The 18,798-nt window shown below is 45.9% G+C and overlaps 1 protein-coding gene across 1 annotated transcript in view; it reads right to left on the bottom strand.

Annotated features, from left to right (window-relative positions):
* Positions 1 to 18,798, bottom strand: part of duox (dual oxidase) — a gene marked incomplete at its 5' end in the record, with an annotated part of 82,427 nt that overhangs the window by 43,957 nt on the left and 19,672 nt on the right. The window contains 7 exons of the mRNA XM_080215995.1: positions 1,907 to 2,026; positions 7,664 to 7,801; positions 10,694 to 10,812; positions 12,791 to 12,963; positions 16,312 to 16,484; positions 16,570 to 16,672; positions 17,633 to 17,723. Coding sequence (XP_080072121.1) covers positions 1,907 to 2,026; positions 7,664 to 7,801; positions 10,694 to 10,812; positions 12,791 to 12,963; positions 16,312 to 16,484; positions 16,570 to 16,672; positions 17,633 to 17,723 — 917 coding nt within the window. The remainder of the gene's footprint in view (positions 1 to 1,906; positions 2,027 to 7,663; positions 7,802 to 10,693; positions 10,813 to 12,790; positions 12,964 to 16,311; positions 16,485 to 16,569; positions 16,673 to 17,632; positions 17,724 to 18,798) is intronic.

Below are 18,798 nucleotides of genomic sequence, written 5' to 3'. Positions count from 1 at the left end.
CAGCTCACCATGTCTATGCCAACTATATATATAAATCAGCAGTATAAAAGCCACAAAAATATGCAGAATAGGTAAATAAAGAATATCATCCTATCCAGGTGAGATTGAATTTATAAGAATGAAGAGCAGGGGTCAGCCATCAGATATTTCTCTAACATTCAAGTCAGCCTTCCCGTACTAGCCCCTGTCACAAATTCTGTCAATACCCAAACATCTTGTTGATTTTGGGCTTGAATATAGTCAACAACTGAATCTCCACAGCCCTCCTGGATAGAGAATTCCAAAGAGTGAAGAAATTGCATCTCAATTTAGTCTCAAATAGTGCTTACAATCACTCAAACCAGCCTCCCGTCCATTGACTCCGTCTACACTTCCCGCTGCCTCGGAAAAGCAGCCAGCATAATCAAGGACCCCACGCACCCCGGACATCCTCTCTTCCACCTTCTTCCACCAGGAAAAAGATACAAAAGTCTGAGGTCACGTATCAAGAACAGCTTCTTCCCTGCTGCTGTCAGACTTTTGAATGGATCTACCTCGCGTTAAGTTGATCCTTCTCTACACCCTAGCTATGACTGTAACACTACATTCTGCACCCTCTCCTTTCCTTCTCTACGAACAATCAACTTTGTCTGTATAGCGCAAAAGAAACAGTACTTTTCACTTTATAGCAATACATGTGACAATAATAAATCAAATCTTTGTTCTTTAACTTTTATTCATTCAGCAGATGTGGGCGTCACTGGCTGAGCCAACATTTATTGCCCATCCCTACCCATCCTTTTGAACTGAGTGTATCTTAGAGGGGCATTGAAGATGCAGCCATGTTGCTGTGACGCTGGAGTCACATGTAGGCCAGGCTGGGTAAGGACAGCAGATTTCCTTCCCCAAAGGGCATTAGTGAACCAGATTGATTTTTCTGACAATCGACAATGGTTTCACGATCATCAGTAGATTCTTAATTCCAGATTTTTATTGAGTTCAAATTTCACCATCTGCCATGGTGAAATTTGAACCCAAGTCCCTAAAGCAATGTCTTAGGTCTCTGGATTACACATCTGTGACAATATCACTACGCCGCCACCCGGTCCAAAGATGTGTAGGTTAAGTGGATTAGCCAGGCAAAATATGTAGTGTTACAGTGATAGGGTGGATGGGAGGGCCTTGGTGGGATGTCCTTTCAAAGAGTCAACGTGGACTCGATAGTCGGAATGGGTTCTTTCTGTACTGTAGGGATTCTATGGTTTTATGGAAGTTAGCACAGTTTGGATGATACTGTGGCACAGTGGTTAGCACCGCTGCCTCACAAAGCCAAGAACCCGGGTTCAATTCCGGCCTCGGAATTCTGTCTGGAGTTTGCATGTTCTTCCCGTGCCTCTGTGGGTTTTCTCCAGGCACCCCGGCTTCCTCCCAAACTCCGAAGATGTGCAGGTTAGGTTGATCAGCCATGCTAAATTGACCCTTGTGTCAGGGGATTAACAGGGTAAATATGTGGGGTTACGGGAATAGGGGCCGGGTGGGATTGTGGTCGGTGCAGATTCAATGGGCCGAATGGCCTCCTTTCTGCACTGTAGGGATTGGATGATTGTACGATATAGTGTGGTTAGCAGTGCTGCCTCACAGCACCAGTGACCCGGGATCAATTCCCAGCTTGGGTTCACTGTCTGTGTGGAGTCTGCACGTTCTCTCCGTGTCTGCGTGGGTTTCCTCTGGGTGCTCTGGTTTCCTTCCACAGTCCAAAGACGCGCTGGTTAGGGTGTGTTGGCCGCACTAAATTCTCCCTCAGTGCACCCGAACAGGCACCGGAGTGTGGCAGCTAGGGGATTTTCACAGTAACTTCATTGCAGTGTTAATGTAAGCCTTACTTGTGACTCTAATAAATAAAAGGATACAGTGAACAATGCATTACCTTTAATTCCTGCTCCCAGTTCAGACTTCCTTATTATAGACTCTCGTCTGTTTCTTCTCTGTAGTTTCTTGAACTGTGTTTTGCTGTAAAAAGCTACAGCGTACGCAGGAATCAGGCAGACTGGGAAAAGAAAAGAGATTTTCATTCCATCATCAAATCAGTCAGGACTTTTGTTAGTTACTGGACAGCACGATCCAGATTTCCCTGCATTCCATTGGAACTCAAAGTGAAGGGTTGTTCATGATGTCGAGACAGGAACTGGAATTTTACCAGCACGCCTGCCCCAATTTCGAGGGCGGGTGAAGCTCAGAGAACAGCATTCTCTGTGGGCCTCGGGCGGGGTCATACGAACCACAGGTGGACGTGCTGGTAAAATTCCACCCATTAGCTAAGAAAGGGGAGAGGACTTGAATTTACATAGCAACTTGTGCATCCTCTGGCATCTTGTCCATAATTTGGCTAGTAAATTTGCAGATGACACCAAGATTGGTGGCATAGTAGACAGTGAAGGAAGTTATCTCCAATTGCAACGGGATCTTGATCAATTGGGCCAGTGGGCTGACGAATAGCAGATGGCGTTTAATTTAGATAAATGCGAGGTGATGCATTTTGGTAGGTTGAACCAGGACTTACTCAGTTGATGGTTGGGTGTTGGGGAGAGTTACTGAACAAAGAGATCTAGGGGTACATGTTCATAACTCCTTGGAAGTAGAGTCGCAGGTGGACAGAGTGGTGAAGAAGGCATTCAGCATGCTTGGTTTCATCGGTCAGAACATTGAATACAGGAGTTGAGACGTCTTGTTGAAGTTGTACAAGATATTGGTAAGGCCACGCTTGGAATACTGTGTACAGGTCTGGTCACCCAATTATAGAAAGGATATTATTAAACTAGAAGGAGTGCAGAAAAGATTTACTCGGATGCTACTGGGACTTGATGGACTGAATTATAAGGAGAGGCTGAAAGATTGGGACTTTTTTCTATAGAGTGTAAGAGGCTGAGGGGTGACCTTATAGAGCTCTATAAAATAAGGGTGTAGATCAGCTATATTGTCAATATCTTTTCCCAAGGTAGGGGAGTCTAAAACATAAGAACATAAGAAATAGGAGCAGGAGTTGGCCATCTAGCCCTTCGAGCCTGCCCCGCCATTCAATAAGATCATGGCTGATCTGTCATGGCTCAGTTCCACATTCCCGCCCTCTCCCCATAACCCTTAATCCCCTCGCTTATCAAAAACCCATCAACCCGCATCTTAAAAATATTTAGCGAGGCAGCCTCCACCACTCCAACGGGCAGAGAATTCCAGAGATTCACCACCCTTTGAGTGAAGAAGTTCCTCCTCAACTCCGTTCTAAACCGCCTCCCCTTTATCTTGAGGCTGTGCCCCCTAGTCCTACTATCCTTTCTGAGCGGGAAGAGTCTCTCCACCTCTATCCTATCCATCCCATTCATCATCTTATATGTCTCAATGAGATCTCCCCTCATTCTTCTAAACTCTAACGAGTACAAGCCTAGTTTATTCAGCCTCTCCTCATAGCTCAACCCCCTCAACTCCGGAGGGCATAAAAACCAGAGGGCATAAGTTTTAGGTGAGAGGGGAGAGATACAAAAATGTCCAGAGGGGCAATTTCTTCACACAGAGGGTGGTGAGTGTCTGAAATAAGCTTCCAGAGTAGAGACGGGTACAATTTTGTCTTTTAAAAAATCATTTAGATAGTTACATTGGTATAGAGGGATATGGGCAAAATGCGGACAATTGGGATTAGCTAAAAAAAGGCGGCATGGACAAGTTGGGCTGAAGGGCCTGTTTCCATGCTGTAAACCTCTATGACTCTATAATTGCTTCTGAAGTGAAGTCACTGTTGCAGTTGGATGCACACGATAGCTGTTCAACACACAGCAAGATCCCACGCACAGCAGTTCCCAAATTACCCATTTTGCTCTCCTCACTCCTCTCAGCTTGCAAAGCATCTCTGAAACAGAGAGGCCATATGACCATAAGGTATAGGAGCAGAATTAGGCCATTTGGCCCATCGAGTCTGCTCCGCCATTCCATCATGGCTGATAGGTTTCTCAACCCCATTCTCCCACCTTTTACCCATAACCTTTGATTTCCTTACCAGTCAAGAACCTTTCTATCTCTGCCTTAAATACACTCAATGACCTGGCCTCCACAGACTTCTGTGGCAATGAATTCCTCAGATTCACCACCCTCTGGCTGAAGAAATTCCTCCTCATCTCGGTTCTAAAGGGTCATCCCTTTATTCTGAGGCTGCGTCCTCAGATCCCAGTCTCTCCCACTATTGGAAACATCCTCTCCACATCCACTCTATCCGGGCCTTTTAGTATTTTGTTAGTTTCAATGAGATTCCCCCCACACCCCCATCCCTCTAAACTCCATCGAGTACAAACCCAGAGTCCTCAAATGTTCCTCACACAACAAGCTCTTCATTCCCTGGATCATTCTCGTGAATTTCCTCTGGACCCTCTCCAAGGCTAGCACATCCTTCCTTTGATATGGCCCTATTATCTGTGGCGTTTAAGCTCAGCGGAATTAAGTTGCTAAAAAGACTAAAAGCTAAGTTATACTGTCACTTGTCCAAAACTAACTAGTGTGCATTGCGGAAAGAAGAAATGAGAGGCAATGTCTACAAATTGTGAAAGTGTTGCACTGTTCAAAGTCCCTCTTCCTAAACCAGGAACCAATCTCTCTTAAAAGATTATTCAGACAATAGCAGGAAGTTCTCCTGGTATACTGGACAACATTCCTCCCACAACCTGAATGAACTTTTAGAAAGAGATTAGTTCCCAGTTTAATGCCTCATCAAACACTTGCTCAAATAGTAGATAATATAACCCCTCCTCATTCTGCCTTCCAAAAGAGTGACAGCGTGGCTGAGTGGTTAGCATTGCTGCATCACAGCACTAGGGACCCAGGTTCAATTCTGGCCTTGGGTGATTGTCTACTTGAAGTTGCACATCCTCCCCCATGTCTGCATGGGTTTCCTCCAGATGTTCCAGTTTCCCCCCACACTCCAAAGATGTGCAGGTTAGGTGGATTGGCTGTGCTAAATTGCCATTTAGTGTTCAAAGATGTGTAGATTGGGTGGATTGGCCATGCTAAATTGCCTCTTAGCGTTCAAAGATCTGTAGATTGGTTAAATTGGCCATGCTAAGTTGCCCCTTAGTGTCCAAAGATGTGTAGATTGAGTAAATTGGCCATGCTAAGTTGCCCCTTAGTGTCCAAAGATGTGTAGATTGGGTAAATTGGCCATGCCAGGTTGCCCGTTAGTGTCGAGGGGATTAGAAGGGTAAATACATGGGCTTATGGGGATCAGATCTGGGTGGGATTGTTGTCAGTGCAGAATCGATGGGCTAAATGGCCTCCTTCTGCACTGTAGGGATTCTATGATTCTAAGTCAGTGGACTCAATTTCTCTTCCCCATTATGTCAGGAAGTGCATGTGGCAGCGGATAATTAGTGTGAATTAATCATTAGTTTTGTCATCGGACAAGTATAAGTTTAACTTTGCCTTTGGTCTTTTTGGTAACTTCACAGTTCAGTTTAAACGCCTTGAGTAATAGGGCATCTCTGTTTACAATGTTCAAAGACGCCTTGCAAACTGAGAGGGGTGAGAGAGAGCTATGCACCACTGGTGTCATGTCACGATAATGTATATTGTATCATTCATTCAGGCTACTGCATTGTTTACGAGCAGACAAGATTGCCAGCGCCAATTCAGAAGGCCCTTTGTTTGTCTTCAGACAAAGATCAACAAAGCTAAACCTCTGAATGTATATCATTTACAAGCATTAAGAAACACCCCACCCAATGTTAAAAACAAATGTACTTAACACAACCTTCTTCCTTTGATGATGACCAGAGCTTGTTACATGGGATTATTGATGCACAGGGACCCGATAAACCAAGCTCTTTTTTATATTCATTAGTGGGACATGGGCGTTGCTGGCTGGCCAGCATTTATTGTCCATCCCTAGTTGCCCCTTGAGAAGGTGGTGGTGAGCTGCCTTCTTGAATCACTGCAGTCCACGTGCTGTGGGTTGACCCACAATGCCGTTAGGGAGGGAATTCTAGGATTTTGACCCACTGACTGCAAAGGAATGGCCAATACATTTCCAAGTCAGGATGATGAGTGGCTTGCATGAAGAACTTGCAGGTGGTGGTGTTCCCCATGTACCTGCTGCCTTTGTCCTTCTAGATGGAAGTGGTTATGGGTTTGGAAGGTGCTGTCTAAGGATCTTTGGTGAATTGCTGCAGTGCATCTTGTAGATAGTACACACTGCTGCTACTGAGCATCGGTGAACAAAGAGCAAAGAAAAGTACAGCACAAGAACAGGCCCTTCAAACCTGCACCAACCATGCTGCCCAACTGAACTAAAAACCCCATCCTTCTGGGCACCATATCCCTTTATTCCCATCCTATTCATGTATTTGTCAAGACGCCCCTTAAAAGTCACTATTGTATCCGCATCCACTACCTCCCCCGGCAACGAGTTTCAGGCACCCACTACTCTCTGTGTAAAAAATCTGCCTTGTACATCTCCTTTAAACCTTGCCCCTTGCATCTTAAACCTGTGCCCCCTAGTAATTGACTCTTCCACACTGGGAGGGAGTGGATGTGGTGGCAATCAAGCTTTGTCCTGCATGGTGTCAAGCTTCTTGAGGGTTGTTGGAGCTGCACCCATCCAGGCAAATGGGGAGTATTCCATCACACTCCTGCCTTGTGCCTTGTAGATGGTGGATAGGCTTTGGGGAGTCAGGAAGTGAGTTACTCGCTGCAGAATTCCTAGCCTCTGACCCGCTCTTGTAGCCATTGTGTTTGTGTGGCAAGTCCAGTTGACTTTCCAGCGAAGACTCATCGCCTCAAGATCGGCGTGGACAAGTTGGGCCGAATGGCCCGTTTCCATGCTCTAAACCTCAAATATTTCCACAATGGAACTAAAGTCCAAAGATGTGCAGCTTAGGTGGATTGGCCATGCTAAATTTCTCCTTAGTGCTAGGGGGACTAGCAGGGTAAATACGTGGGATTTCGGAGATAGGGTCTGGGTGGGTTCATGTCAGTGTAAGTTTGATGGGCTGAATGGCTGTCTTCTGAACTGTAGGGATTTTATGATTCCAAAAGCCAAACATCCCATCTAAAAGTTCCTTAATGTTCTCAGGACTTGTTTTAATAAGCAGGATTAACAAAATTAATTAATTTTGAGGTGTTCAATATCGTGAGGGTTCTGGGCAGAACAGATCTTAGAATCCCTACAGTGCAGCGGGAGACCATCAAGTCTGCGCTAACCCTGAAATAGAGCATCCTATCTAGGCCATATCCCCATAACCCCAGATATTTACCCTGCTAATCCCCCTAACCTACATATCTTTGGACACTATGGGGCAATTTACCATGGCCAATCCACCTAACCAACAAATCTTTGAACTGTGGGAGGAAACCAGAGTATCTGGAGGAAACCTATGCAGACACGGGGAGAATGTACAAACTCCAGCAGACCGTGACCCACGTCAGAATCGAACCCTGGCATCATGAGGCAGCTAACCACTGTGCCACTGTGCCATTATGGGGAAGGAGCAAAGGACTCGCTGAATTTCACTGGCAGAGTGCTGGTGGGGGCTTCTCAGACTGGCTGGCCTTCTCCTGTGCAGGAACCATTCTACAATCCTACGATCAATCAATCTCAGAGTGAAAGCCAGGTGAAACACGCTTCCTCTGGAGTTGAGCAATTTTCACCAACCTAGTGGTAAACAGCAGAGCAGCACGATGATGATTCCAAACCCAGCACCACTCCCCTCAAAATAGTTCAAACTGATTGCCCGGGTGCAAGGCTCCAAGTCATCAATGGTCAGCTGATTGGGCTGGGGACATGGATCACCTGTCAGTGGACAACAAGCAAGCAGACAAAGTTAATATCAGGAATGGAGCAGATTTTTCCACATTTTCTGTATCGCAAAACCCTCACCAACTTTTACAGATGCACCATAGAAAGCATCCTTTCTGGTTGTATCACAGCTTGGTCTGGGCTCCTGCTCTGCCCAAGACCACAAGAAACTACAAAAGGTTGTGAATGTAGCCCAATCCATCACACAAACCAGCCTGCCATCCATTGACCCTGTCTACACTTCCCGCTGCCTTGGAAAATCAACATAATCAAGGACCCAACGCACCCTGGATATTCTCTCTTCCACCTTCTTCCATCGGGAAAAAGAAACAAAAGTCTGATGTCACAGAAACTGTACAGTGCAGAAGGAGGCCATTCAGTCCATCGAATCTGCATCAACAACAATCCCACCCAGGTCCTATCCCATACTCTCACATATTTACCCTGCTAATCCCTCTAACCTACACATTTTGGGACACTAAGGGAGAATTTAACATGGCCAATCCACCTGATGTGCACATCTTAGGACTGTGGGAAGAACCGGAGCATCCGGAGGAAATCCACACTGACACGGGGAGACCATGCAAGCTCCACACAGACAGTAACCCAAGCTGGGAATTGAACCCGGGTCTCTAGAGCTATGAGGCTGCAGTGCTAACCACTGTGCCACCATGCCACTCAAGAACAGTTTCTTCCCTGTTGCCATAAGACGTACCCCACACTAAGTTGATCTTTCTCTGCACACTAGCTATGACAGTAACATTATATGCTGCATCCTTTCCTTTTCCTCTATGTACTCTATGAATGGTATGCTTTATCTGTATAGCACGTAAGAAACAATACTTTTCACTGTATCCCAGTACATGTGACAACAAATCAAATTGAAAAGTTAAAGGACAGAGTGTGGGAAGAAATTTTGAACCAGCAACACTGTCACACGGACACTAAGGTTGTAAAGTCATGGTGGTATTCTCTACCTTTCCCTCTGTTCAGTTATCCCCCCATTAATTTTCAGCCGAATGGCATGGTGACACAGTGGTTAGCACTGCTGCCTCGCAACACCAGTGACCAGAGTTCGATTCCTAGACTAGGTCACTGTCTGTGTGGAGTCTGCACATTCTCACCATGTCTGCGTGGGTTTCCTCCGGGTGCTCCAGTTTCCTCCCACAGTCCAAAGATGTGTAGGTTAAGGTGGATTGGCCATGCTAAATTGCCCCTTAGTATCCAAAGATGTGCGGGTTAGGTAGATTGGCCATGCTAAATTACCCCTTAGTATCCAAAGATGTGCGGGTTAGGTAGATTGGCCATGCTAAATTACCCCTTAGCATCCAAAGATGTGCGGGTTAGGTAGATTGGTCATGCCAAATTGCCCCTTAGCGTCCAAAGATCTGCAAATGAGATGGATTGGCCAATGCTAAATTGCCCTTTTGTGTCAGGGAAACTAATGAGGGTAAATGCATGGGGTTATGGGGAGACGGCCTGAGTGGGATTTTGATTGGTACAGATTCAATGGGCCAAATGGCCTCCTTCTACACTGTAGGGATTGTATAATTCTATGAAAATGAAGAAGCCTGGCATTTCTATTATGTTTTTTCAGAACATTAGCACAGTCTGAAGTGCTTTACCCACGATTGAGTATGTTTTGAATGTATTCGAACTGTCCGAGCTCACTCAGAGCTGGGATTGCCCCGTCGCGCCGCAGTGAATGGAGGATGGGCCGAACGCCAAATTCCCCACCCTCACTGGCAGCGGCAGCAGTGCGGCAACGCCTGGGGGAGAGCCTCAGCCAAAGTCATTGTTGTCATGCAAGATATGCAACTGCCAATCCGCAAACGGCAAGCTGCAACACACAGCAGTGAGATAAATGAGGATATATTTTTAAATGTTATCATTGATTGAGGGATAAATATTGGCCAAGACACCAGGGGAATCTCCCTTTGAAATCGGATCATAAGTCTTTCATGCCAGTCTAAGCAAAGCAAATCGTTAAAGATCATAGAATCATAGATTTCAGTGCAGAAGGAGTCTGCACCAACCACAATCCCACCCAGGCCTTATCCCCACAACACCATATATTTCCCCTGCTAATCCCCTGACACTAAGGGGCAATTTAGCATGGCCAATCTACCTAATCTGCATATCTTTCGATACTAAGGGATAATTTAGCATGGCCAGTCCACCTAATCTGCATATCTTTAGACACTAAGGGACAATTTACCATGGCCAATCCACCTAACCTACACAACTTTAGACACTAAGGGGCAATTTAGCATAGCCAATCCACCTAACCTGCTTATCTTTGGACATTAAGGGGCAATTTACAATGGCCGATCCAACCAACCTGCACATCTTTGAATACTTAGGGGCAATTTAGGATGGCCAAAATCCCAAACCTGCACATCTTGAGACAATAATGGGGACTTTAGCATGGCCAATCCACACATATCCCTGTAACCCCATGCATTTACCCTGATAATCGCCCTGACACGAAGGGGCAACTTACCTTGTCCAGTCACCCTAACCCGCACATCTTTGGATTGTGAGTGTGTGGAGCACCTGGAGGAAACCCACACAGACATGGGGAGAATGTGCAAACTCCACACAGACAGTGACCCAAGCCAGGAATCGAACCCGAGTCGCTGGAGCTGCGAGGCAGCAGTGCTAACCACCTACTACCCGCCACTGGGAGAATTGCAACATGACTTTATCCTGGTGGGTTTCTGACTTTTCGGCTCCCATGAGATTCTCCGATCTTGCCTGCCAAAGAAACCCGCTGTGGGTTTGATTGGGAGAATTACGGCCAATAAATTGTTCAAGGTGCATCACTGAACAAATCCTGCAATCAATCCTGTTCTACTTTGCTTTGACTGTGACAAAACACCTTACCAGCTTTCCAGATGAACACATCCCTCTGAATCTCGCTTTCCGATGTGTTCAGGGCTTCAACCAGGACATCAAAGAAGGTAATTTTACGGATTTGATTGATTTCCTCACGTGTGAAAAGTCTAAACCAAGAACAAAAGAAAAGAGAATTACCAGTGATTTTACCACTACCATTTCTTACATTGACCTGGATATATCCTGTAGCAACACAAGTTAATTGTTATAGGGTATGGTGGCAAAATGGTTATACAGCGGAAGCCTAAGCTACTCATCCTGAGATATCCATCTGTTCAAATCCCACCACAAGCAGCTGCGTGACTTCAAATAGATGGTGGCACATTGGTTAGCACTGCTGCCTCACAGCTCCAGGGTCCCAGGTTCGATTCCTGGCTTGGGTGAGGAGTTTGCACATTCTCCCCCCCTGTTTGCGTGGGTTTCCTCCGGGTGCTCTGATTTCCTCCCACACTCCAAAGATATGCAGGTTAGGTGGATTGGCCATGATAAATTGTCCCTTAGTGCCCAAAGATGTGTAGGTTAACTGGGTTGGCCACGCTAAATTGCCTCTTAATGCCCAAAGATGTGTAGCTTAGGTGGATTGGCCATGCTGAATTTCCCCTTATTGTCCAAAGATGTGTAGGTTGGGTGGATTGGCCATGCTACATTGCCCCTTAGTGTCAGGGGGATTAGCAGGGTAAATGCATGGGGTTATGGGGGTAGGGCCTGGGTGGGGTTGTGGCCCTGGGTGGGGTTGTGCAGACTCGATGGGCCGAATGGCCTCTTTCTGCACTTTAGGGATTCTATAAAGTTTGGAATGGGTTAAGCAGAGTAAAACTGCTAATTAGTCAACCACGCTCAATCAGGGTTCTGCAGAGGATTAAGGATAGCCAATCCTTATTTGATCTGTAAACTGGATCCTGTCCAGCCCCTCCAGACTTGTCTTCTCAAATGGCACTTACAATGTCTGTCAAGCTGCCAAAAAGCATTTTAAAGTGTTCAGCCTGATCTTTAATGCACTTCTCTGGTCACTGTACAAACATATCTGTCTTTGTTTGCCTTTCCTTTCAGAACCTGAATCAGTCGTCTGCTCTGCAGCCTTTCGGAGCAGAAACAGTTTAAGTTTAAAGTTTATTTATTAGTGTCAAAAGTCTGAAATCATGTACCAACCGACTCAAGAACAGCTTCTTCCCTGCTGCCATCAGACTTTTGAATGGACCTACCTCACACTAAGCTGATCTTTCTCTGCAACCTCAGCTACGATTGTAACACTACATTCTGCACCTTGTCCTTTCAGAGAATCCCTACAGTGCAGAAGGAGGCCATTCGGCCCACTGAGTCTATACCAATACCAATCCTACCCAGGCCCTATCCCCACTTAGTTACACTGCTAATCCCTTTGACCTATCATCTCCCAGGACACTGAAGTTTAATTTAACACGTCCAATCCACCTCGCCCACACATTTTTGGAGGAAACCCACGCAAACATGGGGAGAATGTGCAAACACTACATAGACAGTGAACTCAAGACAGGAATGGAACCCAGGTCCCTGGGGCTGTGGGGCAGGAGTGCTAACCACTGTGCTGCCTGCTTTCCTGCTCTATGAACAGTATGCTTTGTCCATATAGCACGCAAGAAACAATGCTTTTAACTGTGTACTAATACATGTGACAGTAATAAACCAAATCAAATCAAAAGTAGGCTTACATTAATGCCGCAACAAAGTTACAGTGAAAATCCCCTAGTCGCCACACCCCAGTGCCTGTTCGGGTACACTGAGGGATAATTTAGCATGGCCAATGCACCCTAACCGGCACGTCTTTGAAGTGTGCTGGAAAACCAGAGGAAACCACACAGGCACGGGAAAAACGTGCAAATTCCACACAGACAGTGACCCAAGCTGGGAATTGAACCCAGGTCCCTGGTACTGTGCCAGCATGCTGCCCACCAAGGTCTCTCCTTTGATTTCCAAAGACCAGCGTGCAAGAGAGACAGACATTAGCCCTCCTAAACTGCAGGGATTATTTCCCTGGCATATATAACATTGTATAACAAAGCACCTGCTAGCACTCTGTCTTTTACAGTTGGTATTGAGAACTCATACCCATTCTGCTGATTTTCAAACCAATATCTGTCTCCGTCCCGTAACCGTTGGAACTGTTCGGCCATGATTTCAGTGAAGAGGGTCCCCAGTGTGCCGTTGCACTCCAACAGCCCTCCAGGCCAGAGCTCAAGTTGGGAAACATCACCATATTGCTCTGCTAACTTGTCGAAGAGCTGTGATACAAGAAGAGAAGCTGTTTAGATCGCCAGCCATCCAAGAAGCAATCCAAGCATTTCCGCAATTTAGGCATCAAAATATTTAGCGGTGAAAACGTCACTGGGCCTGAACTCCATTTGCTTAATCCTTTCTTCAATTAGACTCGCTATGATGTTAATACAAACAGTGTACACAGCTGCTCGCATTTACCACTATCACACAAACCCGCCTCCCATCCATTGACTCCATCTACACTTCCCACTGCCTTGGCAAAACAGCCAGCATAATCAAGAACCCCACATACCCCAGACACGCTCACTTCCACCTTCTTCCACCAGGAAAAAGATACAAAAGTCTGCGATCACGCACCAACCGACTCAAGAACAACTTCTTCCCTGCTGCCATCAGCCTTTTGAATGGATCGACCTCGCATTAATCTTTCTCTACACCCTAGCTGTGACTGTAACACTACATTCTGCACTCTCTCCTTTCTGTCTTTGTCTGTATAGTGCATAAGAAATAATACTTTTCAGTGTATACCAATTCATGTGACAATAATAATCAAATCAAATTTATATAGTGCCTTTAATACAGTAAAACATCCCAGAGCGTTTCACTGGAGTATTATCTAACAAGATACTCTGACAAACCAGGGCAGGACTTACATAGTTTTTTGAATGTTGATTCATGGGACATGGGTGTCGCTGGCTGGCCAGCATTTATTGCCCATCCCTAGTTGCCCTTGGAGGACAGTTGAAAGTCAACAACATTGCTGCGGCTTTGAAGTTACATGTAGGCCAGACCGGGTAAGGACATCAGATTCCCTTACCTGAAGAACATTAGTGAACTAAATGGGTTTTTCCGACAATCGTTTCAAAGAGTAGACTCTTAATTCCAGATATTTTTTATTGAATTCAAATTCCACCATCTGCCATGGCAGGATTTGAACCCGGGTCCCCAGAACATTAGTTGAGTTTCTGGATTAATAGTCTAGCAATAATATCACTAGGCCATTGTTAATGGTTGGACACTGGGGAGTGTTGTCGAACTAATATCCTTCAGGGTGGAAACCTGGCCTACATTTGACACCAAACCCACAGCAATGTGGTTGACTCTTAATTGCCCTCTGAAATGGCCTAGCAAGCCATGGTGGTAGACGGTTGTTTTGTACCCTGGAGGCTTGTGACCAGCGCTGTGCCGCAGGGATCGGTGCTGGGTCCACAGTTTGTCACTTATATAAATGATTTAGATGAGAATTAGGAAGGATGGTTAATAAGTTTGCGGATGACACCAAAATTGGTGGTGTTGTGGACAATGAAGAAATTTATCTAAGACTACAATGGGATTTTGCTCAACTGGGCCAGTGGACAGAGGAATGGCAGATGGAGTTTAATTCAGATAAATGTGAGCTGTCACATTTTGGTCAGACAAACCAGGGCAGGACTTACACAGTTCATAGTAGGGCCCTGGGGAGTGATGTCAGACAGAGAGAAACCTTGGGGTGCAGGTACATGGTTCCTTGAAAGTGGCGTCACAGGGAAAGTTTATTTATTAGTGTCACAAGTAGGCTTACATTCACACTGCAATGAAGTTACTGTGAAAATCCCCTAGTTGCCACACTCCGGCGCCTGTTCGGGTACACTGAGGGAGAACTTAGCACGGCCAATGCACCTAACCAGCACGTCTTTCAGACTGTGGGAGGAAACCAGAGCACCCGAAGGAAGCCCACACAGATACAGGGAGAACGTGCAGACTCCACACAATGACCCAAGCTGGGAATTGAACGCAGGTCCCTGGTGCTGTGCCGCAGCAGTGCTAACCACCATGCCACCATCCATCCATAGGGGTTAGCCAGGGTGGTGAAGAAGGCATTTGGCTCACTTGCCTTCCTCAATCAGAGCATTGAGTACAGAAGTTGGAATGCTATGCCACAACTGCACAAGATATTGGTGCAGCCACATTTGGAGCACTGTGTACAATTCTGGAAGGATGTTTTTAAACTGCAAAGGGTGCAAAAAAAACTTACAAGGATGTTCCCGGGACAGGAAGATTTGAATTATGAGGAGAGGCTGGGAAGGCTGGGACATTTTTCCCTGAAGCATAGGAGGATGAGGTGTATAAAATCATGAGGGACGTTGATAAAGTGAATAGACAAGGTCTTTTCCTGAAAGTAGGGGGAGTCCAAAACTAGAGGGCACCAGTTTGAGGTGAGAGAGGATAGATTTAAAAGGGACCTGAGGGGCAACTTTTTCACTCACTGGGTGGTGTGTGTATGGAATGAGCTGCCGGAGGAGGTGGTAGAGGCAAGTACAACAACAACGGTGAAAAGACATTTGGACAGGCACATGGAATGGTAAATGGTTAGAGAGATATGGGCCAAACGTAGGCAAATGGGACTAGTTCAGTTTAGGAAACCTGGTCAGCATGGATAAGTTGGGCCGAAGGGCCTGTTGCGTGCTGTATATCACTGTGATTCTAAAATCTGACACAAACCACAAAGGGAATGCCTAGTGTAGGGGCAAAACAGAACTGTACAGCTTAAGGTTCTGAGGAAGGAACATGGACCTTAAAAGTTAATCTTATTTCTCTCTCAACAGACAGTCTTTGACTCTGTTAAGATTAACATATAGGTTCTGTCGGCTAGGAAGGCAAATTCAATGTTAGCATTCATGTCGAGAGAGCTAGAATACAAGGGGCAGGGATGTGCTGCTGAGGCCGTATAAGGCTCTGGTCAGACCCCCATTTGGAGTTTTGTGAGCAGTTTTGTGCCCCATATCTAAGGAAGGGTGTGCTGGCCTTGGAAAGGGTCCAGAGGAGATTCCCAGGAACGATCCCAGGAATGAAGGGTTTGTCATATGAGGAATGGTTGAGGAGTCTGGGTCTAGTTTAGAAGGGTGAGGGGGGGATCTTATTGAAACTTACTGAATACTGAGAGACCAAGATAGAGTGGACATGGAGAGGATGTTTCCACTAATGGGAGAGACTGGGATCCGAGGGCACAACCTCAGAGTGAAGGGACGCCCTTTTAAAACAGAGATGAGGAGCAATATCTTCAGCCAGAGAGTGGTGAATCTGTGGAACTCATTGCCACAGAGGAGGCCAGGTCATTTAGTGACTTTAAGACAGAGATCTATAGGTTCTTGATCAATAAGGGGATCAGGGGTTACAGGGAGAAAGCAGGAGAATGGGGAGGAGAATTATATCAACCATGATTGAATGGCGGAGCAGACTTGATGGGCCGAATGGCTTAATTCTGCTCCTATTCCTTACAATCAGTGTTTGCGTTTCAGGTTTCCAATGCGCAGTAAGTTGCCCTTGTAAAAGTCTACTGTGAGTATGAGAATATTGCACTGAGAGTTACTAACCTCTTGTTTCTCACTGGACAGGTTGCGTCTAATTTCATCCCAGCTGCTAACCGGTGGAAGCTGAAAGGCACGCCTTGCGGTATTATAGGTGGGCAGACCATTATCTCGGCCACGTTGGATGGTAAGTGCCATCAGGTCAGATCGAGAAAACTTCAGTGGTCCATACATGTAGTCTGGATGTAGGTGCGCAATTTGTTAATAAACCTGCAGACAACACAATCTTGTATCTCTGAGCACTCAATCAACAGAGCAGCCTACCTCTGAGATCTTCCACAATTATGCTATCTTCTTTCTCAGCAATCTGAGATGCCATCCCAAATATAAGGTCCTCAACATCGACCCCAGACTGAAGATCCGGCTTCTGAAATAAAAAGTAAATCAACTCTTCCAATAACTAATCTTCTGTTACCTTTGGAACATTGGCAGAAATTGATTTCAGAAAATGTTCATGTCAGAAGTATATATAGGCCTCCTTTCTGTACACCATCATCTGTGACTAAAATTTGTATTATCGAATTATTTTTAACATGTTTTCACATCAGGCTAATTTAGTGAGCAATTTTCCTGTTTAAAACATTCCTGCAAAAATGTGCAAACCTAGAATAGAATCCCTACAATGCAGAAGGAGGTCATTTGGCCCATTGAGCCCATACCAACAACAATCCCTTTCAGGCCCTATCCCCATAACCCCATATGTTTACCCTGCTAGTCTCTCTGACACCAAGGGTCAATTTAGCATGGCCAATCAACCTAACCCACATATTTTGGACTGTGGGAGGAAACCAGAGCATCTGGAGGAAACCCGCGCAGTTACGGGAAGAATGTGCAAATTCTTTCCCCAAAGCTTTCACAAAGTTCATAGAACCCCTACAGTGCAGAAGGAGGCCATTTGGCCCATCGAGTCGGCACCAACCACAATCCCACCTCACTCCCGTAACCCCACATATTTACTATCCCCTGACACTAAGAGGCAATTTAGCATGGCCAAACAATCTAACCCACACATCGTTGGAGTGTGGGAGGAAACCCCGCAGACACGCAGAGAATGTGCAAACTCCATACAGACAGTGGCCTGAGCCGGAATTGAACCCGGGTCCCTAGCACTGTAAGGTAGCAGTGCTAACCACTGTGCCACCGCGTCACAGTCCCAGAATTGGACACAATGCTCCGACTGAGACCAAGACAATGTTTTCTAAAGTTCCACCATAACACCAGCAAAGAAAAATTAAAGGAGATTCTGCAGAGAATTGCAGTTCACTCCGCCGTCTGTAGGCAGTCGCAATTAATTAATTTTAGGAGTTCTCCCTTTCAAGTTCTTTACCTGTCTGTTCCAGAAGTTGTTGCATACCCGGAGTGCTGGAGACGTTGTATTCTGGATGGTGGTGAAGTTACGGAATTTACATTTCCTGTTCCTGAATCAAACCAAAAGTAAAGCAGAATTTCAGATGTTGGCAAAATGAGGTAATCTTAACCAACCCTGGCACGGTGGGATACACGGCACAAAGGATGACTTTCCCATTCAACTATTGAAAACGTTTAGGATCATCCTTAGGCACAGCACTGTGGACAGAGAAGGAATGGCTGCCGCCGTGGGCAGCACGGTAGCATATTGGTTAGCACTGTTGCTTCGCAGCTCCAGGAACCTGGGTCACTGTCTGTGTGGAGTTTGCACATTCTCCCCATGTTTGCATGGGTTTCCTCCAGGTGCTCCAGTTTCCTTCCACAGTCCAAAGATGTGTGCGTTAGGTGGAGTGGCCAAGCTAAGTTGCCCCTTAGAGTTCTGGGATGCGTAGCTTAGAGGAATTAGTGGATAAAATATGGGGGTAGGGTCTGGGTGGGATTGTTGACGGTGCAGACTTGATGGGCCAAATGGCCTCTTTCTGAACTGTAGGGTTTCTATGTTTTCTAATAATTTAGTAACAAGAAGGCCCGCTGTGGCTTTAAAATGGCCATTCTGGCTGAGAGTGAAGCGTGCTGGGAATTTTGGTCAACTTATAGACTAAAACCAGGTGCAGGTCCTAAAGAGGGTCTGGTCTGGGAGCTGTGATCTTCCAGATAAGGGAAGTTGTTTACATTAAACAAGACGATGTGGCTCTGATTTGTATGGCTGCTATGTATGGAGTATACAGTTTGAACTAAGCGTCATGGCATCATTCAAAAGTAATTTCACTGGATGTTCGAGCTATCTGATTAGTTCCTGGTGACACAGTTGGCTGGATGACAGCGAATCTTCCGGAAGCGAGTGGACCACCGTAGTGGGTCGGATCTCAAATAATGACGAGACGGAGTACAGGAGTGAGATAGAGAATCTGGTGAACTGGTGCAGCAGCAATAATCTCTCCCTCAATGTCAGCAAAACGAAGGAGATTGTCATCGACTTCAGGAAGCGTAAAGGAGAACATGTCCTTGTCTACAGTGGGGGGGGCGAAGTAGAAAGGGTCGAGAGCTTCAAGTTTTCAGGCATCCAGATCACCAACAACCTGTCCT

The sequence above is a fragment of the Carcharhinus amblyrhynchos genome, chromosome 32 (genome assembly GCF_965287045.1).
Source record: "Carcharhinus amblyrhynchos chromosome 32, sCarAmb.v2.hapA, whole genome shotgun sequence".
Taxonomy (NCBI): domain Eukaryota; kingdom Metazoa; phylum Chordata; class Chondrichthyes; order Carcharhiniformes; family Carcharhinidae; genus Carcharhinus; species Carcharhinus amblyrhynchos.
This window is presented reverse-complemented; position numbering and strand designations above follow the sequence as displayed.